This window comes from Malus sylvestris, chromosome 5 (genome assembly GCF_916048215.2).
Source record: "Malus sylvestris chromosome 5, drMalSylv7.2, whole genome shotgun sequence".
Classification (NCBI taxonomy): domain Eukaryota; kingdom Viridiplantae; phylum Streptophyta; class Magnoliopsida; order Rosales; family Rosaceae; genus Malus; species Malus sylvestris.
Window position 1 is genome coordinate 33,635,116 of NC_062264.1, and position 27,735 is coordinate 33,662,850.

At 38.0% G+C, this 27,735-nt stretch overlaps 2 protein-coding genes and 1 long non-coding RNA gene across 12 annotated transcripts in view; all 3 read left to right on the forward strand.

Annotated features, from left to right (window-relative positions):
• LOC126623146 (probable glutathione S-transferase) overlaps window positions 1–21,824 on the forward strand; it is a 65,459-nt gene extending 43,635 nt beyond the window's left edge. For 4 of the 5 annotated variants that reach the window (XM_050291937.1, XM_050291931.1, XM_050291942.1 and 1 more), the window contains exon 3: window positions 21,508–21,824. In XM_050291937.1, the coding sequence (XP_050147894.1) occupies window positions 21,508–21,555 (48 nt within the window). In that variant the 3' untranslated portion in view covers window positions 21,556–21,824. Of the gene's footprint in view, window positions 1–20,316; window positions 20,710–21,210 lie in introns of those variants that run through there. The other variant, XM_050291934.1, reaches the window with a different exon arrangement.
• On the forward strand, window positions 9,215–10,404 carry LOC126623158 (uncharacterized). Its single transcript, XR_007623654.1, has 2 exons — window positions 9,215–9,331; window positions 10,123–10,404. It is a non-coding gene; the product is annotated as an uncharacterized LOC126623158 (long non-coding RNA).
• Window positions 11,969–15,813, forward strand: LOC126623152 (uncharacterized). Of its 6 annotated transcripts, XR_007623644.1 has the most exons (7): window positions 11,969–12,541; window positions 13,153–13,215; window positions 13,349–13,424; window positions 13,559–13,642; window positions 14,304–14,443; window positions 14,531–14,626; window positions 15,541–15,813. XR_007623644.1 is itself a non-coding variant. In XM_050291948.1 (4 exons), the coding sequence occupies exons 1-4, from the start codon at window positions 12,053–12,055 to the stop codon at window positions 14,339–14,341; spliced, it is 321 nt and encodes a 106-aa protein (XP_050147905.1). In that variant the 5' UTR covers window positions 11,969–12,052; the 3' UTR covers window positions 14,342–14,524. The 6 variants fall into 6 exon arrangements, 2 of the variants coding, with proteins under 2 accessions (XP_050147905.1, XP_050147906.1); XR_007623645.1 differs by lacking the exon at window positions 13,559–13,642; XR_007623646.1 differs by lacking the exons at window positions 13,559–13,642; window positions 14,304–14,443.
• Window positions 21,825–27,735: the final 5,911 nt, after the last annotated feature.

The following is a 27,735-nucleotide window of genomic DNA, read 5'->3' on the forward strand; positions in this document are numbered from 1 at the left end:
TCGGTCCCAGCGCCGGTTCTTTGGGGTTTTTGGGTTAGGGTTTCAAGGGAATTGGGCTCAAATACAACGGCCTAAAGGCACAAATCTACACGACCCTAAGGGTCTGGGTTTGGTGGGTTAATGGGTTGGGCTTTAAGGCCCGACCCAAGGTTCTGGGCTAAAAGACTTAGGCTTGGGGTTTTGGGTCTAGTCGACCCAACAACCTGGTTTCGAGGTAAAAAGGAAGCCGGTGCTTCCAAAGCTCCGATCGGCCTCGATCCTCCATTCTAGCATGCAATCTACCCATCAAATGGTGGCCAGAGTTGGCTGGAATCTGTGTTCAAAGGTCATGTGTTTGCCGAGGAGTTTTTGGGTGGACTTTGGGTGTCCCGTGCTTTACAGAGACGAGGGAGAGGGAGAGGGAGCCAACAGTAGTGGTGGTGGTGTCGACGTTGGGGATGTTTTGGGGTGTGTGGGTGTTTCTGTGTCTCGCCGGAGAGAAGAGAGAGGGTGAACTGTGAAAGAGATCCAAGAGTGAGATAGAGAGTGAAAGTGAGAGAGAGAGCTTGGGGAGAAGAGAGAGAAAGAGGTAGTGGGTGAGTACTTGCCACGTGGCAAGCGGGGAGAAGTGGAGAAGTTTAGAAAATCTGAAAAATAGTATTTTGATTGGGTAAGGATAGGGGACTAAAATGTAAATTTCAATAAATCTTTAGGGAAATTGTGAAATTTACAATAATTTGCGGGTGGGGTTTAATAGTAACCCATATTGCGAGATACATTTATTCTTATAGTCGAGGTCATATCTACTCCTCGTCTAGGCTTCTTACCGAACTCGACTTTCTTATGCTATTAATTGTCCATACTTTCGTTATTATTATGGTGTGACTGTTCTCACTTACTTTTACTGGGTTAGAGACCTATGAGTTGATTGGTGAATATAATTTAAATGTGTGTTTTCACCAATGTAATATATATATATATCAAGGTTCTAAAAAACGCTAGGCGTTAGTCGGGCGTCGGGCTGGTGCCTAGACGGATTTAGGTAAACTTCAGGCTGGTGCCTAGACGGATTTAGGTAAACTTCTTGTATATCTTGTAAATAAGTGCATATTGACACTACATTGAACTTGTATATCATGTATCCAAATGTAAAAACAACGTGTTAAATGATATAACAAGTTCAATATGGCATCACTATACACGTGTTAAATGATATAACAACTTTCTAAAGATGTGCCATATTTTGTATATCTTGTATATCACTTGCAGATTTAGGTAATCCTCCTAACCTTCATATTTAGTTGACTAATACATCATCTCTTTATTAATTAAAATACTAAATAACATAACTTAAATGAACAACAACTAAAAAAAAAAAGAAAGCAAAATACAAGAAGTAAAATACATATTAACATAAGATAATAACTAATACTTAAACCCTTGAAAATGGATAAACATATTTAACACCAGACTCTCGATTCCACTGCTACAATAACTCTTGGGTTTGAATATTATGTTAATATTTAGAAAATAGATTACTTTAGTCTAAAGAAGGCTTTTCAATTGCACTGTACAAATGAACAGTGTTTTGAACCCCATTTCAATTTATTTACAAGATTGCCGCTCGGATGCTTTTAACCACCTTTCACTTAATTTACAAAATTGCCACTCAGGCTTAAAAACCTATTTTCAACCATTGGCTGCATTTCACGTTTAACTCAGCGACGGAGAAGGGAGGGGGACATCACGCCTGACAAATTAGAGAGAGACAATCACTCCTATTTTTGACTCGGAGACAGCTGGGTGTGCCTTTGGCGAGCGGAGAGAGGGGGATAGAGCGACTACAGAGGAGGGAGACACAGAGCCTGATATATTGGAGAGAGATGCGAGTTACAGGTTTGGATTGAGTGAGAGAAATATTTCGGTAGGTGCTCTGCCAGGCTCTCTCTGCCACTAATCTTGATGCACACATGTTGATGATCGTGGGAAGGGAAGAACGATGGTAAAGCTGGCCTTTTCCATTTCCTTCTCAAACCTTCATTGCCTCTTCCATCTCGCAGACCCTGCGAGAACGACGGTCTTGCCTCCATCCTATCCTCCAATCACAGCCATCTCTCTTCTCTAGGTAGGGTGTTATGCGTTTGCGGTCATGCTTGATGATCATGGAAGCTAGGGGTGGGCACGGGCCGGGCCTGGTCGAGTATTGCAAAACTAATCACTGGAACCAGACCTAACCCGGCCTGTTTGAAATAGGCCGGTTCGGGACGGGTCCACGGGTCCGTTTTTTTTTTGGGCTTTGATACAGAGCTCCAGATCGCCACCACACCCAGTTCCAAATCGCCACCGCCTCCTCGACCTCGAACGACTAGCCGTCCTGCCACCGGTAATTCGATATCAAGATAAGCCATCAGCAATTCGATATCAAGATAAGCCATCATTAATGAAACAACAAATCAACCAATTTAAATAGAAACCTATGAATACCCCTAAATCATACCAAACCATCGTAGAAAACCCCTAAATCAGTAACCCAATCCCCAAATAAAAAAAACCCTAACCCAATAGAATCCCCAAATTCTAAAACCCTAGAATCAAACCAAGCAATCACGAACAAGAATTAAACCAAAATTCAAGGTTAAATTGGGGTTTAAACATACCAGAATAAGGTCAGAGAGTGTAGGTTGGTCAACCTTGACGAATTCCTGATCCTAGCCCTTGAGATTGTCCTCGGGAGATCTTCTCGTTGGGCTTGACGGCGTCGACATGATTCTTGCAGTACTCGATGACCATGGCCAAAATCTTGCGTTGACATTGGGCAGAGGAATGCCGTTGTCGGCGCAATCGTCGTCGATCATGTGCTTGATGATTTGCGACTCCAGAGCCACCGCCTCCTCGACCTCGAACGACTCGCCGTCCGAGTTCTTTAGGGTGATCTTCTTCGACGACGGCGACATGGTTGGTGACGATGATAACGAGGAGTGGAGGGGTGAAATTTGATTCCGGTTGTAGTCAGAGAAATTTCATTTCGCACGGAAAAATATGATAAAAACGAGGAGTGGAAGGGTGAGTTGGGTGACTGGGGAAGAAGCTATGTTTATAAACGGGCCGGTCCGGGTACCCATTTTTCTGTACTTCTGGACCCGGCCCGCCCCTAAAATTTCAAAGCCCCGGCCCGCCCCGCCCCGTTTCTCTTTTATAAAATTAGGAACCGGCCCGTACCCGCCCCGAACCTTGATTACGCGCCCCGACCCACGGTTCTTGTACCCGTTTGCCCACCCCTAGTGGAAGCCAGCGATTCAGCTTTTCTACAACATAGCCTCGAATCTTCTTCCATCTCCATTTTCTCTCCTCGCATTCTCTCTCAGAAATCACCAACGAGCTTAAAAACCACCAAGCCGTTAGAAATCTCTTCGATTCTCTTTTAGAAACTACGAAGCACAATGACCTCTTGCTGAAAAACCGTGAATTTAGTCTCACTTTGAAGGAAATTTTAAGCCCATAAAAGCCTTGGTTTCCTGGTGAGTTCTCCAACCGATTTGGAGTAGGTAATTTTCTGATTTGCAGTTTATTTTGGGAAATGATTGACGGGTTTGCAGTTCATTTTACCATTTCTAGAATATTTGCAGTTTATTTTGGTGGTTTACACTAAAATTAAGGAAGCATATATGAATGCAAAGGCTCGAGGATGTACGACAACTTGGATATGATAGGGTACAAGCTATGACATTTTTGCAAATTCAGTTTTTTTTTTCTTTTCATTTTAGGGGTTTTTTTTTACTACTTAGTTTTTGGGTTTTGTCTAATTTTTGTGGTCTGCTTTATAGATTGTTCTCTTTGGAAGCTTCTTTCCAACCTTGAGCTTCTTCTTGCCTGGTGCCTTCTCATTGAATATTGGAGCATTAAACCACATGTGTGTGTGTGTTTTATCGATGTAAGAGGAGGACGACATAAGAACATTCATCTTTATATATATATTATATATATATATATATATATTTTTGTGCTTTTTCTAACCCATCAATTTCTTTTTAGTCAACCAAATAATCCCAACATGCAGTTTATGTTGTGAAGTATAATTGTATGAAAAATTAAGTATGCATGTATATTTTATGTAAGCATAAATTTAATGATTTACAAAAACTTTTAATTGTTCATCCTAAATATCTTCCTTTATTCTTGATGCCATGCTACTTGCTCGACCCTTTCTTGCATCAGTTGTGTCACCTAAAATTAAAATGAAATGAAATAGTTTCCTTAAACGCTTAATGTTGTGAATGCTGGTGATGTTAGAAATTTAGTGATTGTTGCTCTCTATAATATATCCGTATTCATATGTTTTACAGACGCTCAGTTCAAAAGAACTGGTTGCTGCTTGGGTGAGAGGTGTATAATTTCATTAAAAAAATAAAAACTGTTTTGGTTGCTGGTGGTGGTTTATCTATATTTGATTGATAATTTCAACATTTGATGATTCAATAATATTTTGAACTTCCATTTCTGTTGTCAGAAGATATTTTCTCCATCTCGATTCTGCATGATCAAAATGTATGTTTGGCTAAGACCACCATGCTTTTACAGGTAGAGAGGAAGCTGCAATTATAAACAATGTTGAGTGACATTTAAGTCTTCATTTGACAAAAATAAAAAAATAAAAAATAAAAAATAAAAAATAAAAAAAACATAAAAACTTGGATTCTAATATCTATATTTGTTGTTTTATTCTATTGACAATTCGTTGTTTGATTGGTTTTGTTGCTTTCCTCCACTTTTTAACTCATATTCGTTAATCTACCTGTTTTATTTGGGTGATAAGTTCACTCTTTTAATCTTATTAGCTAAATGAAGATATAGGGTGTGGTTTTGTTAATGGCAGTGGATGATCTGGATGAAAGTATGTATCTTGGGGATTTTTTTGCTTGCAGTTGTTTAGGCCCGGACTGAAGAAGTTTTGTGGAATGAGATTCTTATCAGATTCTTATACAAAATTGTTTCTCCGTTTATGGCAGGTAATAAATGTGGTCCAACCAGTGGCTGATAAAATGTCATTGTATATATGCTTTTGTCGATTTCTGCTACGATAGTGAGGGAATCTAGAGGATCGAGGCCAGTCGATCTGAGGTTTGTGCTACTCTCTCCCTTTCTTTCTCTCTTTCTATGAATTTCTTGAAATTGACGACGCATGTTCTGATTCTTGCTGTGTTTGGGAGAGGAGAAAGCTTTAGATTAGCTTTGATCACTTGAATTTTTTCTTATTTAGTTCAGCACAGTCAGACTACATAATCCAACCATTGGGCTATTTCTAGGGAGGGTTTATGTTTACTTTTGTTAGTCTGTTTACAGTTTGGTATGTCTATCATATTGATGGAACTAAATTGTGAGTTAATTTAGGTTGTTAATAGTGTTTGTACAGTTAAGACAACATGTGTGCTTTATGCACAAAGTTCAAAGGTTTTTGTTCCTGGCTTAGTTTTAATGTCGAATAATCATTGTTTGATTACATTGTAGTATTAATATGTTATCTTAATGATTTCATATGCTTCTCTTTACGTTAATTGTGTTGGATTTCTACATTTTTGGCTTTTGTTTTCTTTAATTAAATGAAGTTTGTAATGTATTTGGACAAGTACCAATCTTCTTAATGAAGATTAGAGCAATCAAATGGAGCTTCACAGGATAAGTTTGTGAGGGTGAATTTTTTTTTTTGTTACTGTATTTTTCTCCTTCGTGGCATGCTTCTTGATGGTTTTGCTTTTACTTAAGTCTTCATTTCGGTTCCTTGCCCAGGTTATACAGAACTCAGTTGGTGCAAACCTTGCTGTAGATGTATGGAGTCTTGGGTGCATTGTCTTGGACATGGCTACGACAAAAACCACCTTGAAGCCAGTATAAAGGGGTATAAATTTAGATTTGAAACGAATACTTTTGTATATTTAGTTTTGTAGTTAATTTCACCTTCTGGGTTTATGCTAGGTTTTAGTACAATTTTAAAGGGAGGTATAATCTGGTGAGCTTTCTCAAGACCATGCAGAAGGCATGGCTTTATGCTCACCTTCGCATTGGCCCTTATGTTTGTGTTGAGTGGAACTTTGGGTAATTTTTTTCTCTAGATCTATAATTTTGGCTTTTTTTCTTTCTTATTTTTTAGGATTTTCCATTCTCATTCTATTTTCCTCTCCTAATTTTAGAAAAAAAGTATTTAATTTTTCTGATTGTGTGGTTTGTAGGGGTTTTCATATTTGGCAGGGGCAAGTTTTGATTTTTACTTTTCTTTTTTTCTCACAGGGGGCTCTCGGAGAAGCATGTAATGGAGACACCACTTCTGTCATTATCTTTGGAAGTATTTGATGGTCGTCTGGATGATCCTATTAGTGTGTCCATCCGAGGAGGTTTGTATTCATCTTTCCACTTTTTTTTAGAAAAATGTTTAGAAATCATAAAGATGCTTCTGAAGATAGGTAAGCAACAATTTCTAAAATTTTAGTGTAATCTTTTTTCATTATGAAGTTGATCTAATGGTAATTAATGATTTCAAACAAATTATGTGAAGTGAAAAGTGAAATTTTGAATGTTTATCATTCCAATTTATCTTTATGCAGACTTTTTCTATTGAATGGAAAACATACGTTTTTTTGTCTTTGTCTTTTTTATTTTTTAGTTTATTGGTTGATGCATTTTATGATTGTTGATATGCAAGATGCAAAGATAATTTCTTTGTTTCTATATACTGTTACTATAATTCTACCAATAGAAACTGGTTGACACACCCCGACCTGGAAAGGTCGAAGCATGCTGGCCATCACCGTGAGGTGACGTAACCATAAGAGTAAATGATGCAAAAAGTGAATAAAATTAAAACTAAATAGAACTAAACAGTGAAAGAGTGCGCAATTCGTGGGTTGAACCCACTACAGTTATTCACAGTGTAATAGACTGTGAGACTACAGAAGAGTAATCAAAGCAACCAAAGTACACTTATTACATAATAGTGATAAGTTTGTACGTCTAAAACAGAAGGAAATGTCAGAACTGCTGGGATTCCTCGAGTGCCACAAAGAGTACAGCTATCTAGGTCCTGGAGGGGCGAAAAACAAAGTTGAGTGGGTCAGCAAAACAATGCTTATAAGAAAACCTTTATCTTTGAACATACTAACCCCTCGCCGTAAAACAAGTATAGTTTCCTCAAAACATACTACGTAAGTATGAAATCCAATATAACAGCAATATAACCAGAAATATGCAAGTCATGATGTATCATATGCCACAGTAATAATCATGTGATAATCAATATAACAAAGTGCTCATCCATCTAAGCTGACACACAAGTTCGAACAGATAATTTTTGACACGAACAGGACTGTATGTAATCAATATGCTCTAGTACTACGATTACGTGAAGATTGGTGCAGAAGCACATCACATACAAGTCGGATTGCCTAGTGCAATCTACCCGACAGGACTGAAACCTAAACTTAGATCCAAGGTGAGCGAACGGTGCGGATGTGAACATACACGTGAAGGACTGGCCCTGGCCCTGGGGCGAGTACTAACACCGGGTGCAGCAAGATGAGCATGTACAAATATGTATGAATGCCATGACAGTAATATCATAACCATATAGCAGTATTTATCACAATTTATATCACAATAATGATACTAGGCAATATAGGCGTAAAAGTGAAGTAAATACGCATTTATGGAAACTATAAATATATATAGGTATAAAACAACTGCCCACTCACAAGTACGTCGCTGGGTCGTAGCCCCCGAGCCTAGCTTGACCTCGTAAATCCTCGGGATAAGTTTCCCCTCTATGTGAAATAACTACAATAACATTAATTAAAGCACATAACGGAAACCTAAATAAAACCCCCATAGTTTGCTCAAACCTAGGGTGTAAATATATGAAATCGATCTACTCGACGACACGAACACACACGTGTCAACCACACACCGGCCGGAGGCCGGACGCGCCCCCACGCGCCACCCAAAGTGGCTGCCAAAAAACCCACACTCCCCACGAGTGCACTGTACTCGCCTTCCTCGCGAAAATCTGCAGTTTTTGCATATTTTTAGCCCAACTTCCAGAGCTCCTAACGAGCTCGATTCTCAACCAAATTCACTTCTACAAAAGCCAAATTAAAGTTAGGAATGTGATCTACCGATCCCAATTTACAGAAAGTTCTAATATGGTCTGAGTTAATCAGAAATTTGGCCTGAAAGTGGCTAAACAACCACGGTTACAATTTTTTCCAGAAACTTAAATTTTCTTCCCAACTTCTAGAGTTGATTTCTAACTCGATACTTAACCAAATTCAGTGATTCAAAAGCCATTATGAAATTAGGAATGTAGAGAACAAGTTTGTACCTAGAAGAAGTCTAGTTGTGGTCGAGGTTGACTAGAAAAATGGTTTGAAAGTGACCCAATGGCCACAGTTTTTGAATGAAAACGTGCAGGTTCTCCTTCTCCTCAAGTTTCTGGATAAAACCACACATCCAAAACACAAACAAAGGATCAATAACAACCCAGAGAAGTGAAATGAAGGTTATAAAGGTTTCTGAAAGCCTACCTAAGCCATAAATGGCTTGAAAAAAGATATGTCGAACTCGCCAAGTCGACCTTCCGAGTTGGTGAGTTAAAACTCGTCCACACCAGATTTCAAGGACATGGTTGTGATCGTGGGACTGAGATGATCACAATGGTGTAGTTGGTTTGTCATGTTTGAGTGTTTTGGTGTGTTTTGTGGTTGTTGCAGAGAGGAAGAAGAAGAAGAACTCGGCGAGGGAGAGGGAGAAGAGAGAGAGATGGGATGCTTGCTTTTTTGATAGGGTGGTCAGAAAATAAAGAAGAGATGGGATGGGTGAGAGTGAATAATGAAGGAGGGGTGCACGAGTAGGATAAAAAGGATACTAGGGATAGGGTTTTGGATTTCCTATAGTAAAAGGAAATCTAAGACTATTAGAAATAGTATATTTTACAAGGATAAAATACTCGTACCCTCATAATAACGTGTATAATTTAAATGTGATAGCGAGATAATAACCAAGGAAGAAATAAACACGTCCACGTCATTTGCCTTTAAGGGCATAATCGTCAAATTACATATTCGGGGAGAAATTACATAAAAAAATTAGGGACGGGTCGTCACACTGGTATTGCGATTGTGGCAGTAAATGAACCAAGTCATTATGGCAGCAGATGAACCATAACCATGCCAGTTTGTAGCATGCGATTTTACTTGTGGTGGTTTAATTTAGTTATGTTTTCAGTTTCAGGAGACCCTGGTTTTTCGTTCTTTGGGCCTTTGTTTGCAGCCTCCGAAGCCGTCTCTGCTCACGCCTTATGATTGCAGTGGTAAGCTTCCTTTTCAAAAATTCCTTCTTTCCAGTATTTAGGGATTATGAAGTGATTTCTCTGCTTAATATGGGATTAGGGTTACATTTTTCTTATAATAAAAATCTCTATATGCCACCTTGAAGCTTCCATTTCAAAGATTCTTTCTTTCCAGTATTTAGGGATTATAAATTGATTTCTCTGCTTAATTTGTTCCAAAGTATTATGTAGAGATTACTTTAATATCTTGGCTTATTGGCTGTATGTCGGGTGTCTGAGAGAGGATTTAGGAGATCTGGTTTAGGTTTTGCGCAGAAAAAGAGATAGGGGGTGTCCGAAAGAAATGTGAGAGGATTTAGGTGAGGGATTTCAGGGATTTGTTTAGGGTTTCTTTTCTGCAATTTGCAGACAAAGATATGAGACAAGGGGGAGAGAGAGATGTGAGGATTTTCTGTGAGGGTAAAGGGGCATTTCGTTTTCCATTTGCTTCTTGGAACCCGAGGGATTTCTGCGTTTGCAGAGAGAGAGATGGGTGTGTCCGTTAGGTGCCCTTTAATTGTCACTTTTGTGATTTGTCCATCCTTGATTGTTGTGTGATTCATTCTCACGAATGTTCTATGCAGAATGTTTCATATTATTCCTTCCTGTTAATTTTGATATTGTTGTGCTTAATTTCTGTTCTGTTTATTAGGTGATTAGATTAATAGACCTTGGATATTTTGGTATAATAATTTCACATCACGCGTTACCCTTTTGCATCACCTTAATTGTTCGTCACATGCTAACTTTTAATTATGTTTTCTTTGGGTCAGTCTCTATCTGGTAAATTTGTCCATCCTTCTGGAGTGGAGCACTATTTTTCTGACAGCATAAATGCTCTGAGAAACTGCTATGGAGACAAACAGTTGTTTACTCCGTTGTAGGTATGTTTTTCTTTAGTATTTTAGAGGGATTCTTAACTCTTCCCCCATTGTAATCTTAACCTTTGTATCTATCTCTCTCAAAAGACGATGAGAGTAACAACTGTTGAAAAGAAAATTCTCAGATGTATCTAAGCTTATACATACATTGGATAAAAACCGAATCTTAAATTAGGGCAATGAGTTTTGCAACATCCTGGACGATGAGAGTAACAACTGTTGAAAAGCAAATTCTCAGATGTATCTAAGCTTATACATACATTGGATAAAAACTTAATCTTAAATTGGGGCAGTGAGTTTTGCAACATCCTGGTGTTGCATATATTGTCACACTTTTAAAAGTTGTATATCTTAGATATATTGGGAATGTAATTAGTTTTATGTCATTTTCGTAGGGCAATTTAGTAGAGATTTAGCACATAAAAGAAGATGCTTGAATCAGTACAATTAACCTAATAGTGATTTGGTTCAACGTAAAGACTACTGCTAGGGCACTCAAGTCATTTTCTTAATTTATGCGCATATATATTATACGTAATCAACACATGTTTTCAAAGGTTGTTAGTGTTCAAGCTCTGCTGATATTTTATTCTTTTCATTTTGATTTTGTTTTTCAGTTGTGGTTATATGATTGTTTTTTCTTTTTCTTTTCCCCTTTGTACAACTTTTCTAAAATTCAACTGTTCTCAATTTGGTTATTTGAACCAAGGCTAGTTAGGCTGTGCCTTTGGAAGGTCTCACTGCTTTTAAAGTTGAATGGTGCTAACTGAATATAATGCGTTCATTCTTCAACGTGTGTGAGCGTATGTGTATGCAGTGTATGCAGTGTATGTGAGTGCATGCAATGTGTGCAGTGTGTCACTTGGGGCGTTGACTTTTTGAGGTATGTTCATTTATAGAGATTTTGTAACTGTATTGTTGAATTTTTAATGTATGCTTGGATTTTAAAGGGGCACCGTATTTATGAGTTGTTGTATGATTCTGGGGAGATATAGGGGATTGAGATGTCATGCTAAGGAGAGTATATTACTTGCCACGGAGGAATATACTTCATATAATAGCAATGTGATGATGTGTGGCATGCTTTAACTAAGGGATACTGTTGTGTAGTAAGAAAGCCATATAGAGAGTCACATTTTTGTTTTGTTTTTTTTTTTTGGATCTGGTAACTGAAATTTTGTGTGAACTAATGTTTCTTCTGTTTCTTAAGGAAACATAACTTTTTTGGAAACCATCTCTTTCTAATCAAAGACGTTCAGTTTCTTCCCACTCATTGTACAATGTGTTTATATATCAGCTCACTTGAATGTATATAAAAAAAACAATTTGTTCATAATTGTGTTGAATTTATTCAACTGAAATGTGTTTTATTCATCCGATTACACCTGAAACAACAAGTTCCCGCATCAACGCGCGGACATATTTTCTCGTCTATTCTAAAGTTGGTGGGCAATTGGCCTGTTCATGGCTACAGTCAAGAAACTGCCACTCGATTTCACTCTACTTACAAAAAAGCCAGCCAAATTAGGCTGGGTTGGGAGGGTAATTCTCAAAATTTCAGAGGGTGATTTTATCTGTGTGGTTTAGCATGGAGCCCCTCGATTTCATGCTATTTACGACAATAGCAGCCGAATGGAGCTGGGTTGGGAGTGTAATTCTCAAACGCTAGGGTAATTTTGTTCGTTTGGTTTCGCACCGATTGCTGGGTTACAAGCGTGCGCTCCCCTAAACCATCTCTCACTCTTCCTGTTTCTGTCCTCCTCAAACCCTCGCAGCCACAACTCCATCTCTTCCGTTTCTCTCATCCCAAAACGGAAGAAATATGGAAAATCAGGGCTCTTCCATTTGCTTCCACGGATTTCTCGAGCTCCGGATTGCTAGCCTCCGTATGAAGGTTCGTCTCTCTCTCTCTCACTTTTTTTTTTTCAATTCGTGATCGAATTTTCTTTCCAAGAATGTTAGATCTGTTGCCTTCGGGAAGAATGCCCTGCATTTTTCTGCCTTTTTCTTTTTAGTGATTTTTTTTCCTGATGATAATGCAGGTTTTGGATTTACTGATCTTCGATTCCGCCTCCCCTCTCCTCTACCTGACCCCTCCTCTTCTCCCTCATCCTCTTCCTCTCCTACTTGTTCTCTCTCACTCCCGATTCCCTCTTCCTCAAGACCTCACTTTCTATTTCCCCAAAAGTTCCTTCGGTTCTGCATCAACATGCGGTTGCTCTCGGCAGTTGCCCAAAGTTTCAGATTTTGAGCCCTGATGAGATCAAGATTTCGGTCTGGAATCATACGGTTAACTCATTCGTAGTGGGAGGTATGTGAGTTTTCCCCTGTTTCTCTTCCTTTTGCTCTAATTTGGGGCAAAATTGTAGAATTCTATGCATCTCTGTGTGTGTCTTGGTGTAATTTATGTGTAGTCTATCAATTTTTGGTGGAGACACTGAACATTTCGGCTTTGTTTCTATAGTTTGTATTCTAGATTTGCAATTTATATCATATGCTGGTGATTTGTTTGCTTTTCATCCTTCCGGAGCAATAACATTACAATTTCGATTTTTGGCGTCGGATATCATAGGAGTTTACTTACATGAACACCAGAAAGCAATTGATATAACGATAACGATCAAAGAACGGTACAGTAGAGCTCAAACAATTAATGAAAATTGTCATTAACGAAAAGTTTGAAAAGATGAATGAAAGAAACACCTACATGTATTTGGATCTGCACAAAACTGTTGTATTGTGTAATCTTATTGCTACATATATATATATATATATATCCTAATATTATTAGGACAAATAGAACATTTCATCTGGAGAGATTTTATTAATTGATTGTTGTAAAATTCGATTCTTGCTAAATGCTTTCTTTATTTTTGCTGATTTGTGTGTGGATCTTTTTTTTTATTTCATTTTTGGTTGCAGGAAACGTTTATCTTCTAATTTTAGGGTTTTGTTTTGGGAGTTTGCAAACGCTTTCTGGGTCAGGTGTGTAACCTATCATTAACAATTTTTTTTTAATTAAAATTGAAAGATTGCTGAGGAATGGATTTGCCTGCGGTTATATAACTTATCTTTAACCATTTTCTAATATTTTTTGTGTTTTAATTAAAATTCAAAGATTGTTGAGGAATGGATATGGCTACGGCTTAGTTGTGAATTAGTGGTGCAGCGGCAACTCCTAAGTTGCTATTTAGGTAAAATATCAGAGCTCCCCCAATTTGAATTTTCAATTCTGAATTTCAATTTCTAGGGTTCATTTCGATTTGGGTTTTTTTGGAATCTGATCTTTCTTTGGTATTTTTGGTTATTCCGTGATTTCCGTCGTCAGTCATGGCCTCCTGAGATGAAAGGGCCGTGGGCGTGCATGGCTGCTACTGTGTTTGCTTAGTGTGAGAGGCTGATTTGCTTTTGGGTTTATGTTTCTCTTGCTAATTTTGGACATGTTTGGATTTTTTTTTTGTTTTTGCTGGGGTTGTCATTCTTTAAACTTTTTGTAAATTTTCTATGAAGAGTTGAGTATTTGTGCCTATCTAGGGTTTAGGTTTTGCTGAAATGTTCATATCTAGGTTGAGATTTTGAAAAAAATTGGGTTTTGAGCTGGGGTTTTTTTGCTTTTTGCTAATTCCATTGTTCCAATCTGCTTCTTACTTATGAAGATAATGTATTTTCCTATATATTGTTTTCCCTTTTTTTTGTTAGTATTTTTTGTTATTTTCCTGTATGTTGCTTTCCCGTATATCAAATTTTATTTATTCAATTTTTATATGTTGTGAGCTGTTTTATGTTTCAATCCAGCATCATCCACTTTCATAAAATAGGTTGCTTATACTTCAGTGGACACAATTTTTTAAGGTCTTTCTTAAAGTCTTGGTGTCATGTTACATTTTGAGGGAGCTTCCATCTCTACGTGAATCACTGGCAAATAGAAAAACAAACTGTCTTTTAAGCATTCAACGCTGTCATTTTCATGTTGACAAATTGTCTTCAGTTTTGCTGAGAACTTCAATAGCTGAATGCAATTAGATGTAGGTTGATTTTATTTGAATTTTGTCTCCTTTTAATAAAATTTGTAGAATTCTGGCCAAATAGCCCGCTTAGACAAGATAGTTGAATTGAAGGAGAAATATAAGTTTCATGTGTTATTGGATGAGAGTAACTCATTTGGTGGCTTGGAAAATCTGGAAGAGGTCTAACTGAATACTATAGGATTCCGGTATTTTTGGAAACCCGTCTTTTTTCGTATCTCTCATAACTATTGATCCATTACCTGTTTGTGATTTCTGGTGGTGTGATTTTGCAGGTAAAAAAAATAGATATTATTACTGCTGCAATAGGACACGCATTAGCCACAGAAGGAGGAATCTGCACTGGAAGTGCTAGAGTCACCGATCACCAAGTATGTTTACTGAATACACACTATTATTCAGTATTTTGGTCTTTAGTGACTGCACAATTTCATGGTTTTTTACTATTTTAGAAGTAATTGATAGAGTTAGATGTGATTCTACTAAAGTTGGAAATCATTGTGTCCTTAGAGCAAGCAAGTCTGCAGATATGCATTTTGTTTTGATTCGGGCACCTTCTACCAGACTGTATAGGACATAAAAAATGTTTTGATAGCGCTGTTATGTATTTTTTTTTAAATTTTTTTATGGCGGTAACTTTTTCTCAACAAAATAGAAATCACTTAAATAAATAAACCACTCAAGCAATGAATCTTTAATGAGAACTTAATATCTTCTCAGGTTGGACAAACCAGCAAGTGTTTTTTCACAAAATTTACTTGCCCATCTCTTAGATGGACACAAAGAACATCAATTGTGTGTCTCTTACTTTTTTTGGTTTAGCTTTAAGTTATGATTTCTGATACCGTAATGAGTTTTTTCTCATAATGCATATGAAGACCTTTGACTGTGTTGGTTCTATGTTTGAACTTTGAAGCCAGAAAAACTCATATGTTGCTTTTGCAGTTTGATTAGTAGTTGTTAATTAGAATTGGCTAATTCTTTTACTAAGAATTTGTTTTTACTCACTCTGTTGGTTCTTCTTCATATAAGTACATAGAAAATGCATCAAAGACTAATTAGAATTAGTTAGCTTATGGGTGTGTTAACATGTTTAAGTAGTAGTACTTCAACTCAAAAGATGCTGGAGTGTTTCTTTCATTAATAATTTGTATTGAACTCAGCATTTCATAAGAGTCGAACTTGAGAGCTTTGTGGAAAGGAATAAAACAAGATCGTACCATTTTATGTATGTTTGATTACATTGCTTATAATTAGTAATAATTACATTTTATGGACATTGTAGCTTTCATGGAGTTCCCTGCTCAAGCATGTGTGAAGCTGAATGACAATAGACTACAGATATCAAACAATGTGGCTCACAGAATTAAGCAGGAGATTTAGGATGGTCAGTTTGTGGATGCATCCATTTTAATTTTCAAATTAATTTAGTAATTGTTTGTGAAAACTCACATTTCTAATTTTTGTAATTCATTGGACTATTAAACCGTGTCTTTTCACTTTGCTTTGTTTTACATACGTATTCAGCTGACAATGCAATAACTTTTTTACAGTATCACTAACAACTCCCTTTCATGAAACCAAGGATGTAAATAGAATTAGTATTTATGATGTAAGATGCCAATCATATATATTTTTAGGAGTATTACTTAATTGAATTTGGCACTGGAAAAAGCAATGTTGCTGCAATTGTTATTTACATCCATCCCATTGGTTTGTAAGAATGGCCTTTGTGTGTTTGGGCTTCTGGAGTTTGTTTGGTTTCAATGAATTGTTTGTGGCGGACGAATTTACCATTTTGATGTGATCCTTTATATATATAAATTTATGAAATTGCTTTGTGGTTAGTTTTTTATTATATATTGTGGTTAGTTTTTTATTATATATTTTTGGTTGCTATCAATTTACTTGGGTCACCAACAAAGAGCAGGGCTGACCTGCAGGGATGGCAGAGAGAAGAGGAGAGAGGGAAGAGTCGTGTGGTTTGGAAACGAGGGGTGGGAAGAAAGCTAGGAGGAGAGAGGGAGGGGTGGGATGAGCAAATCAAGGGGTAGGGGTGCCTGAAAGCTTGATTGTGTTTTTGTCGGAAACGGGTGCATAGAGAGACGGCTAGGCAGGGAGGGAGGGAGGGCGAGGATAGGGTTGCTTTCAGGAATTTTGTTCCAGCTGGAAGTCATTTCCACAAGAATTCATGAAGGTCATTTCCACAACAATTGATGAGGTGTTCTCCCCAGCTGGCAGTTTCATTCGGTTGAAAAGATAAGTCTCAGTTTCGAACCAATTTTTTCTTCTTTGGCTGCTTATGGTTTGATCCTAATTGAAGAGGCTATTTTTTTTCCTTCTGGTTTGTTCACTGTTCAGTTGTGGTTCAGTTCTCCACCTTTTGGTTGGAGTACAACATATGCTTTTAAATTATTAAATTAGGAGAGCTAAGAAGATATGTTGTGCTAATTGCTATTTGATAACTCTGGTTTTCTCTTTTGGCTACCACCTTGCTCTCCATTTCTCTTTTTCCTCCTGCTCTACTGGTTTTTCAGTGTTACAACCTCTCTGCAAAAACCAGACTGTATGTGTTTTGCATGTTTTTGTTCATGTTTCTATTGTTTGTTGTTGTGGTGGTGACCCTGTGAATGGAATTCTCAGTTATCTATTCCTCTAGAATACATGATGCATCTGATTTTTGTTCATCGACATATGATGCCACATGCTTGAGATTTTTATGCCATCACTCTGTTGGTTCTTTTGTGATTGTTATTGTTTGTTTTAAAATGTGTATGTTGTGTGTGATGCGCAGATTAGAGCAGAGGTTTCTACATGTGGTTTTAAATTGAGCAGAGGCGATAATTTTTTTTTATCAGAGAAGGAATCACTGAGGTCACTTTAGAAAAGGGATGGGTGTCTGGTTATTTTGTCATTTGAGTGGTGTAGCTTTGTTATGATCTCTGTTCCAGCACTGTGTGATTAGTGTTAATGGTTTTTCAACACTGTTTGTAACCTATTATTTTCCTTGTTGTCATGTAACTTAGTGCTGATGGCTGTGTTTGTGATTTTCAGAAATTTGGATAGTTAGAGGGAGTCTTAGTATCACCGTTCTGCGACGGATTAAGTTCATGTCACGGCCTCAATACATTTTATGGGTGGGGATGAGTGGTACAAATTTTTGGTTTTAGCACGTTTTTGTGTTTGTTGGAAGGTCTCAATTACTTTTTTTAGATAATCTATGGTCTCAGATGGAAGAGTTGAATGCAGAAAAGGTCATGATGACAAATGATACCTTCCCGTTATTAGTTGCTTTTCTTTCGTGAAATGTAATTTTGTCGTAGATTAAGTTTGTTGCACTGTCACAGATTGAGTTCATTGCATTGTTACAGATTGAGGTACTTTTCTTGTGTCCGTTTGTTTGCGATTTGAATTCTTACTCTGAATCTCATTTTTGCAGTTTAGATCGGACTATCATTGCAACATCGTGATCTACTCTTGCTGCTGCCTTTGATCTTGGGGTTCGGAGCAATTGCACTTGAATCAAGGCTCTGGTAGTGAACTTTCTCCTTCCTGAAGTGCTTTAATATGTGTTGTTGATAACTGCGCTCTCTCAATGAACCAGAAATATGTTTAGACAAATCACAACTTCCATATTTAAGAAAATGAGTGGCTTTTTAACAATGCATGAATGTAGCTTACATGTTCAGAAAAATTCATGGATATTTACATTCAACCCGCAAGTATCATTAACTCATAAAAAATTAAGTTTAATTCATGGATGTTTACATTGAACCCACAAGAATATCATAAAAAATTATGTTTTGTATTTTCTTTATCACGTATCGCTTCAAATTTTTATCTAAAACACTATCGAAATGCTTATTGGTTACTTTTTTTGTCCTTCTGTTCATTCATGATTGTGTTGAATTTACTTAGGTCCCGTCGCAACGCGCGTGCCTATTTTCTAGTTTAAACTAAAGTAAAGAAAAGTTAGAAAACTGATTAACAGGAAGAAAGGAAAAGACTTCAGACTTCGGACTCTTCACAGTTAGCGGTAAGAAGATGAAGCAACACAGACTCGACCTCCTCCTTACAAATGTCAAATCTCTTCTTCCAATCTCTTATTTTTGGATCAGGTTCTCCGGTCTGTTGAAAGGCTCTTCGATTTATTCAATTAGTCACCCATGTGTTTGGACGCCGGCGATGTTGTTGTGCAGAGACAGTGAGTTGCGACAAAGCAGGAGAGTTTCAGGTACCGACTAGCTGCCCAGCGCCCGTCTAGGCCGCCCAAGTACCTGCCTAGGCCGACCAACGACCACCTAATTCTTTTCCCGATTTTTCTTTCGATTTTGGTTAAATCCCAGTGGTTAACCATCTCACAACGCCTAGGTGCCGCCTAGGTCGATTTTTTAAAACACTGAGATATATATATATATATATATATATATAATTTTCCTAACGTTACACTATAAAAAAATAAAATAAAACAACAACAACAATAATGTTGAGTTCTAGGTAAAATGACGCAAAAGAATTTAAGTATGAGACTGAGGTGGGTCCTGACACAAAGACTACTTCCCTGTCATGTTCATCTACCTAAATTTGAAATCTTTTTGTAGTGGCGTTTAAAAATTCTCTCAGAGTGAGAGCTTTTCTCTTCTTGAGAGTTTCCCATCTTTAGTGTGTGTAGCTTCCAACCTGTCGATTTCGTTGCCGCCAACCCTCATCGAGGTGAGGGTCAGTGATTGCTTTGGTTGCTTTCTTTCTCCTTCCTCCTTTCGTTCCTTTTGCTTCCTCTCTCCCCATCTTTCCTTCCTGTTTTATCCAATCTGGTATACCTTTTGGGCGTTCATCTTCTTAGACCCTTTCCGTTTCTGTCTGCTATCAGCTTTCAACGTGTTTTGTTGCGCTCTTCCGAGAAGGTGTGCCAAGTTACGATTACACCAGCTCAGGTGTTTCCAACACCACATTCTCTTTGTCTGCCTTTGTTGGCAATGTTGTGCATAGTATTCCCATGGACTTCTTTCATTTTCTGGTTGGGACCGGTGTAGCGTTCGTGGCTGGGAGACAAGATATCTCTTCGTTTCATATCTATGGTGCTACTTGGTGGGAGATGTGGCGTCGATTTGGGTAATTGGTTTTGGATGATCGATAAGCACTGTTGCAACAGTGGAAGCAAACTGGAATGTTCTGGAGCTCTGTATCAGAATGTGGGCTTTGGGTTGGGCTTTTGTAAGATAGTTCGGGTGGCCCTTGTTTGTATTGTTAATATTTATTTGTGGGCATTTGTCTCGTAATTAACTTTTATAATAAAACTTCTTCCTTTCTTCAGAAAGGATTTGACCAAACAAAAAAAAAGTGATATCTTTTCCACCAAGAATTTAGAATTATTATAAAGGAATGGATTCATATGCTATCGTCAGACAAATAAAAATATGTTTTTCTTTTTAATACATCGATATTTTTACACTAAGAGATCGATAGTCACACACAATAGACAACTTAATTTGATATTAAATTTGCCATCCACGAATTCGAGCCTAAGAACTGCCACTTCCAAGTAAAAAGGAATATCATCAAACTGTAGTAGTGAGTAGCATAAAAACACGAACGCGTATTATATATTATTAAATACAAAAGTCCAACCACATGTCAAATGTGGCTAGTTGCAATATAATCTTCTAAGGTTAAAGTATCAAATGTGGCTGCTAAAATGACTCAAAGTATCAACTCGAGGTGGGTCCTGACACAAAGACTACCTCCTTGTACAAGTTCGTAGACCTAAAATTGATATCTTTTCCACCAAGAAATTAGAATTATTATAAAGAAATATATTCATATGCTATAGTCCGACTAATAAAAACACGGATTATATATTATTACAAATCAACTTCATTAACAAAGAAATATAAAAGGAAATGCCGGATTTGTCAACTTGATGTCGAGAGCAGTGACATAATCGCCGTCCAATTGGAAGATTCTCGAATCAATATGTACAAGAAATATCTCCATGTCCGGAGTCTTTGACGACTGCTTCTCCTCTGCATTTTCTGTCTATAAATACTCAATCTGCTAGTCTGCTTCTTCACCCACTGCTCACACTCAGTCACCGCTTTTTGTAACCTTAGAAACTTTGTTCAAATCTGATCAGCCTTCAATGGCGGATGAGGTGGTGTTGTTGGGTTTCTGGTCAAGCCCATTTGGGATAAGACTGAGGATTGCTCTGGCTGAGAAGGGCGTTGTGTATGAGTACAAAGAAGAGGATATTTGGAACAAGAGCCCACTGTTGCTGCAGATGAACCCAGTTCACAAGAAGATCCCGGTTCTCATTCACAATGGAAAACCGGTCTCCGAGTCCCTCATTGCGCTTCAGTACATTGACGAAGTTTGGAATCATAAGGCTCCACTCTTGCCCTCTGACTCTTACCTCAGAGCCCAGGCCAGGTTCTGGGCTGACTTCGTCGACAAGAAGGTGATTTTTACTCATTAATTTACTTATTTGCAGTATTTTTGTTTTGTTTTGAATATTTTTGGTTTGAAACAATTGAAAACATGGGAAATAGATCATCTGGTTAAATTTTTTATGTTTAAATGTTGAGAGTATCTGGCATAAGTGCTTAAAACCACACACTTTGCTAATTGGTTTTAGGTTAAATGCTTACGGATATTTGAGCTGGTAATTAAACAATGTTGTTTCAGAATTTTAAGATTAAAAGTGTTTAGGGTGTAACGGTTTTACCATTTAGGATTTGTATTAGAAGGAAAACTAAATGGAAACTAGATCTCTGTTTATGTTTTCAAGGTTAATATTACGCTCGCTTTTAAAACATGGTTGATTAAGGTTTCATGTTACAGTTTCGGGTTTAAGGTTTAAGGTTTGTGATGTATATTTGAAAGATATCAGCAGAAGATCTGAACTTGCTCAAAACAATGTATATTAATTTCCCTGAATTTTTGGGGATGTGAAATGCAGATATTTGAGTTTGGGAGGAAGCTTTGGGCAACCAAAGGAGAAGAACAAAATGCAGCAATAAAAGAATTTCTCGACTTCATTGGCGTGTTAGAAAGAGAGCTTGGAGACAAGCCTTTCTTTGGGGGGGACACCCTCGGATTCGTGGACGTGACGCTTATTTCATACTATAGCTGGTTTCTTGAGTATGAGAAATTTGGCAACTTTAGTGTTGAGGCAGAGCACCCAGAATTTATTGCCTGGGTTAAGAGGTGCATGGAGAAGGAGAGCGTGTCCAAGTCACTTCCCGAGCAGGAAAAGGTCTACGATTACGCAATGTTTTTAAGGAAAAAGTTTGGAATTGAGTAGATTTTGGTCGAAGCCTGCAAGAAGCTATTGATGATCAGTGTCATTCCAACTTGTTTGGTCGTGTGGTTGTTCTGTCTTTCAAGATTCAACCTGTTTTGGGTTGTTGAACTAGAATAAAAGGGCACTTGACAAGCCTTGTACTGTAAGAGGCACTGTATTGTGCCTCAGGTCGTATGTTTATTTTGCTTATGTAGTCGGCTTATCACACCTGTCAACTTGTTATGTAAGGGATCTAAATCTACTTGATCAAATTTCTTATTTTGTAACCACTTCATATCCAACAATGGATTATTGGTTGCCACCAATTGTGTTTAATTATGAGTCTATCTCTCTTATCAGGTAACAAAGACCAAAATTTATTGGCCAATTCTTGTTTCATAACCGTATAGAATCAACTAGTAATATCTTCTACATATACATTTATGTTCCTGTAATTTGATTCATAAATCATTTTTGTCAATATAGTGCACATCCGGTCAACAAGTGACTTGTCCGTACCTATATGAACCTACTTCATGAGATCCCCATGCACATAAGTTTAAGTTTATGCATTAATTTGATATAATCTTGGGCAATTAGCCGCAATAGACATGTTGTGATATTTGGTTGCACTTTTGATTACACTTCCTAAAAATTGCTCTTTTGATGAATTTTGCCTGTGAAAAGTTCATAGTGCCCTTCATTAATAAAAAAGGGTGCGACAATATAGACACCCAACTTCCAACGACACCCCCCCTCCTTCGTTTTTGATGTTTAACTACCACTTAGACAACACCACAACGATGCCACAACTACACTCTAATAATTTAAAAAAAAGAAAAATTAATGAAAAAGGTTTGAAAACTTTACGTTTTAACGATAAGGACAAAATAAAGGGTAAAGTGAATAGTACCAAGATTGACTTTTTAATGTAAAAATGTAGTTTTTCGTTAAAGTGAACAGTAACGGGAGCTTTTCGTTAAAGTTCCCTTAAAAAAAAACGACCAAAAACTCATTTTCAAAGAACCTCATTTAACCAAAAAGGACTTGCATTTCGATTTGATTTAAACCAAAAGCCTCATGATTTAGAACAACCACTGCAACAACAATAATCTGAGAAGCTACAAACTCCAACGATACTCCCCATTTTATGATTTTAAACCCAGCACAACCATAACAACAATCTAATGACACCACAACGCTGCTCCTACTTTTATGATTTTGAACCAACACAATCACAACAACAATCTAATGACGTCCAAATGATACACCCCCATTTTTATTTTATTTTGAACAACCTCAGCCGCAATAATTCATTGAAGGAACCCTCACCTTCTTCATTCCCCAACCACCAAAACCAAATTTCAAATCCAAAAATCGAATAATGAGCTAAAGCAAGATGAGAGACAGAGAGAGAAGAAGAAGAAGAATGGATCAGAGAGGTGGAGTAATAAGAAGCTTACCTACTTCCATGGTGTCCTAGATGTTATTCGCCGCTCCAAATTTGATTAGTCAAAGAGGAGCAACCAAAGAATGGATTTGACGGTGTTGTTGGGTGTTGCTGGTTTTTTTTTTATCAATGAAGGGCAGTATGGGCTTTTCACATGCAAAATTGATCAAAAGAGCGATTTTTAAATAGTGTGATAAAAAGTTCAACCACATATCAAAACTTGTCTAATGTGCCTAATTGCAATATAATCTTCTAAGGTCATAATTGAATCTAACCTCTTAACAAAACCACTAAAGCTAGTGATGGTAACTCATAAGTTATATTGGCCAATACATTGTCCGACGACTTATTACTATAAAAGCAGTTAAGCATGATAGTAACTGACACGCCCCGATCCTGATGTCCGAGGGACATTGGGATGGCCACGTGCTGGACGACACTCGAGGGTGACGAAAGCCATTTAATGAATGCATGTGCTAAGAACATGTAAAACATGTGTATAAATTTTGTGCGTGACTACGCAAGTAATACTCAAATATATGTTTTACAAAATACCATAATAATATTCAACTGCCAACAATGAATATAATGCTAATGTTTGACATGTTCAGAGAATACATCTAATTCAGAGTACAAGCGACAGATAAAATAGAGAGGTGCTATTACAATAGAAGTCAAAGCAAAGGGAATGACGCAGTATCACTGGTATGGGAATGCCTCGTACGTTACGTTAGATCGTATTCCTCGTTCCTATGTCCTGAGGGGGCGTAAAACAAACATGAGTGGACCAAGTTGATATATATATATATATATATATAATAAAACAGTTATTCAACATATTAACTCCCAAAGTTTTATGAAAACTAATAGCATAATAGGTGATAGATTTGCCGAAAACCCTAGCATGCCATAAAACCTTTCATAAAACATATATCGTAGATAGTGTGATAACTAGTGGTATCAGTATCACCCGAAGGCATATAGAACTTTTCCTTCATAACACTTCATTCACAAGTATTAATCGCCTGTAGGCTCTTACAGCACCCAACTTGAAGGTCAATATAAGTATCAATTGCCCATAGGCTCCTACAGCACCTAACCCAAAGGTCAATATAAGTATCATCGCCCGTAGGCAGGACCTAACCCAAAGGTCAATATAAGTATCATCACCCAAAGGTCAATATACTCTTTCCAAACATAGGTACATATATCTCAAAATCATCTTCATAGTATAAAGTCATGCGTCATCTATACTATAAAGAAGTGTGTAAAAGCATGTTCTAAATAGTATATAGTCATCCATCATATCTACTACAAAGAACATCAGTTCGACAGAATATGATATTCCAAAATATTCGCAGTAAGCATAATATCTCATAAAACGTAATCATTAAACCATGTTTTTCATGTAACGACCCGCCCCTAAAAATTATAGTTTTTATAATTTTAAAATGTGAATATACAAAAATGCCTTTCGAGGCAAATATGTTGACTTTTGTTGCCACTTTGTTGTGTCAAGTAAGAATCATTTTCTTGGTGTATTTGGATAGTACTCGTCGCTACGAATGCGAAGGCATAAACGGAACGTGATTTGAAGTTATAACGAAGAAGTTATGGGCGAGTAAAAATAGGGACAAAATAGTCATTTAAATATTTTTTGAAAGGCTCTAGATTTTTGGAGAAAAATCTGGAAAGCCACATGTGTGGCCCAGATTGAAAGAAAAGAGAAACGGATGGATGGAAGAGAAAATAAATGAGAGAAAAGAGGGAGGGTGAGGACCAATCAGGAGAAGAGAGAGGGTGAGTGACCAATTAGAGAGGAGAGAAAGGAAGGGAAAGGAGAAAGAGGAGGAGCACCAGATCACCCTTGACCCGGTTCCTCCCCGTCGACCCAACCCGATTTCTACACACCCAGATGCCAATTCTGGCATTTTCCTGGCAAATTGACTGTCGCCACCACCTGCACACGAGTACACAACACTTCTTTTTCAACTTCCATCCCAAGCCTAATGGTTTTTGGTCTTGTTTTCGTGGAGATGGCATCGGCGGCACCGTGGGGGGAGATCGGTAGAAATCTGCCATTTCTGAAGGTAAACCCTGCGACCACTACCACCATTAGCCTTTCCTTGAACCCAGGAACAATTTCCAATCATTGGTTAGAGCATCGGAGTCAATTTGAGGACGAATTAAGAAACACCCTTTATAGGGTTTCCGACGTGTTTTAGTGAAATTGGGGCTTTTCCCGGCCAAATTGGCCTTAGTCACATGTATGAAAGTTGCTCCATTCATCGAGATCTTCATTTCTATAAAATTTTGGAATTTTTGGAGTTGTTTGATTCTCCGGCGAGTCGGGGTGGGTGGCCACCACATGTGGCGGCGCGTGGAGGAAAAACCTGAGGTTCCTCGATGTGTCGAATCCGAATCCGCCATCCGTTTTCCCAAATTCTAACATTTAAGTAAAGTTTTAGTAAAAGGTCCTTAATTGTGTTTAGACGCGTTGATGGGAAACGACGTCATTCTCAATAGTTCGAGCGGCTTTCGGGCGATGGAAAACTTGTGAGTGGACCCCTTATTAACTATATATTTTTATAAATTATTAACCTAGCATGCATTTCATATTTCATGCTTTGAATATGCTTTATATTATGTTTTTTGGGATTTTCTATAATTATGGTTTATATAGAATTCATGATTTAATTGCTTTACGGAATATTTATAATTTATCGAATTTATGTTTAATAATGGTGATGAATTATTGGTTTTGCATATATGAAACCCTTAGTTTTACGAATATGTTTTATATATGATTTATGCAACGAGATTTTGGTACTTACCTAATGGGTTATCATACGGCACATCCGCACATCACGGGCATTATGTCTATGGCCATAGGTCACAAATGATGGAGGAGTGAGATATGATATATTATATACCTCCAGCTTCACCACTGAAAGCAATGTCGGACTGCTTCACTAGCCACTGCTAGTGTCGGTGTGGATGTATGCTATTTTATACAGCATCACCTTCGGGTGATGGACATGTTATACAACTTCACCTTTGGGTGATGAACATATTCTTCAGCTTCACCTTCGGGTGACAGACAAGTACTGCCTTCGGGCGACTATGATACCCCTCGTTGAGTACAACATGAATATGATTTACGATGTTTCACAAATGTTTTACACTACATGCTAGGGTTTTTCATAAAACCTACTATGTAGAATGAATATGATTTATGATGTTTCACAAATGTTTTACACTACATGCTAGGGTTTTTCATAAAACCTACTATGTAGAATTATATATTTGTTTTCAAAACAAGGGGTTATTATGTTCAAAAATAAAATATGTTCCTATTATTAGTATTCTTATTATAAACTCTGGTCCACTCACCTTTTTTGTTTTGCGTCCCCTTTAGGATTTAAATTCGAGGCACATAATCCCGACGTCAGGACACTTCTACATATGTATTCTAGAGTCTTCTCAGTATAGGTATCATTCATTTGTTCGTATATTTTCCTAGTAATTCTTCCATATTATTCTTAGTAGTTGTATGCTCTGAACACGTTCTTGCCATGATATTTTACGTTTTAATTGCATATCTTTTACTTAAATACATGTTTAAAATGGCTTCGTCACCCTCAGGTGTCGATCAGCACGTGTCTACCCTGATATTTAGGGATATCGGGGTTGGGGCGTGTCATTTCATGTATGCATTGTACTATTAAAACATGCATTTTAGAAGGGGTCCACTCACAGATACTCCATCATCGAAGAGCCGTAAGAAATAGGAAGGACGAAATCGCTGCTAATAATTGCACCTAAGCACATAAAGGGTACAATTAATAAAACTATACTCAAACGATTGAATTTCGAAAAATGGAAGTCATAAACGAATTCAAGATGTCGAAAAACATAAAGAGGGACCTCAGGTACCCCCACACGCCATCACACGCCTCCGCAAGGTGGCAGCTCCGGCACTCATGCACCGCCGTGGGTCGCCGAAAAATTCGTCGACTAGACTGTGGCTCCACGCGTCGGCACCAGTGCCCCTTCATGCGCAGGCCCACGCACCTTCACGCGCAGCCTGGGGTTCCTGGGTTCTCTGGTTTTGGACCTGGCCTTTGAGCTTGAGCCGAAGGGTTTTTAGGCTTAAAGGGTTGGGCCTCACGGGCCTAGGGTCAACAAGTCGAAGGCCCAAGTTGCTCAGCTTAAGGGCCTGGGGTCCAAGGTTTTCAGAAGGGTTGGGGTCTTGGGGTTAACGGGCAGGAGGCCCAAGTTCCACTCGGTCCCAAGGTCGGTTCTTTGGGGTTTTTGGGTTAGGGTTTCAAGGGAATTCGGCTCAGATGCAACGACCCAAAGGCCCAAATCTACATGGCCCTATGGGCCTGGGTTTGGTGGGTTAAAGGGTTGGGCTTTAAGGCCAGGCCCAAGGCTCTGGGCTAAAGGACCTAGGCTTGGGGTTTTGGGTCTAGCCGACCTAAAAGCCTGGTTTCGACGGAAAAAGGAAGCTGGAGCTTCCCAAGCTCCAATCGGCCTCAATCCTCTACTCTAGCATGCAATCTACCTATCAAATTGAAGCTTAGGAGAAGAGGAAGAGATTCATACCTTTGGCACAACGAATGGTGGCCGGAGTTGGTCGGAATCTGTGTTCGAAGGTCATGGGCTCGTCAAGGAGTTTTTGGGTAGACTATGGGTGTCCCGTGCTTCACAAAGATGAGGGAGAGGGAGAGGGAGAGGGAGTCCACGAT

Bases quoted from the DNA above. Each gene is read 5' to 3' on its own strand.
- LOC126623152 (XM_050291948.1), top strand. From the start codon at position 12,053: ATGGAAAATCAGGGCTCTTCCATTTGCTTCCACGGATTTCTCGAGCTC. The intron at 12,125-12,393 runs GTTCGTCTCTCT...CTCTTCCTCAAG, and splicing joins TTGCTAGCCTCCGTATGAAG to ACCTCACTTTCTATTTCCCC. The intron at 12,542-13,152 runs GTATGTGAGTTT...TTTTGGTTGCAG, and splicing joins TAACTCATTCGTAGTGGGAG to GAAACGTTTATCTTCTAATT.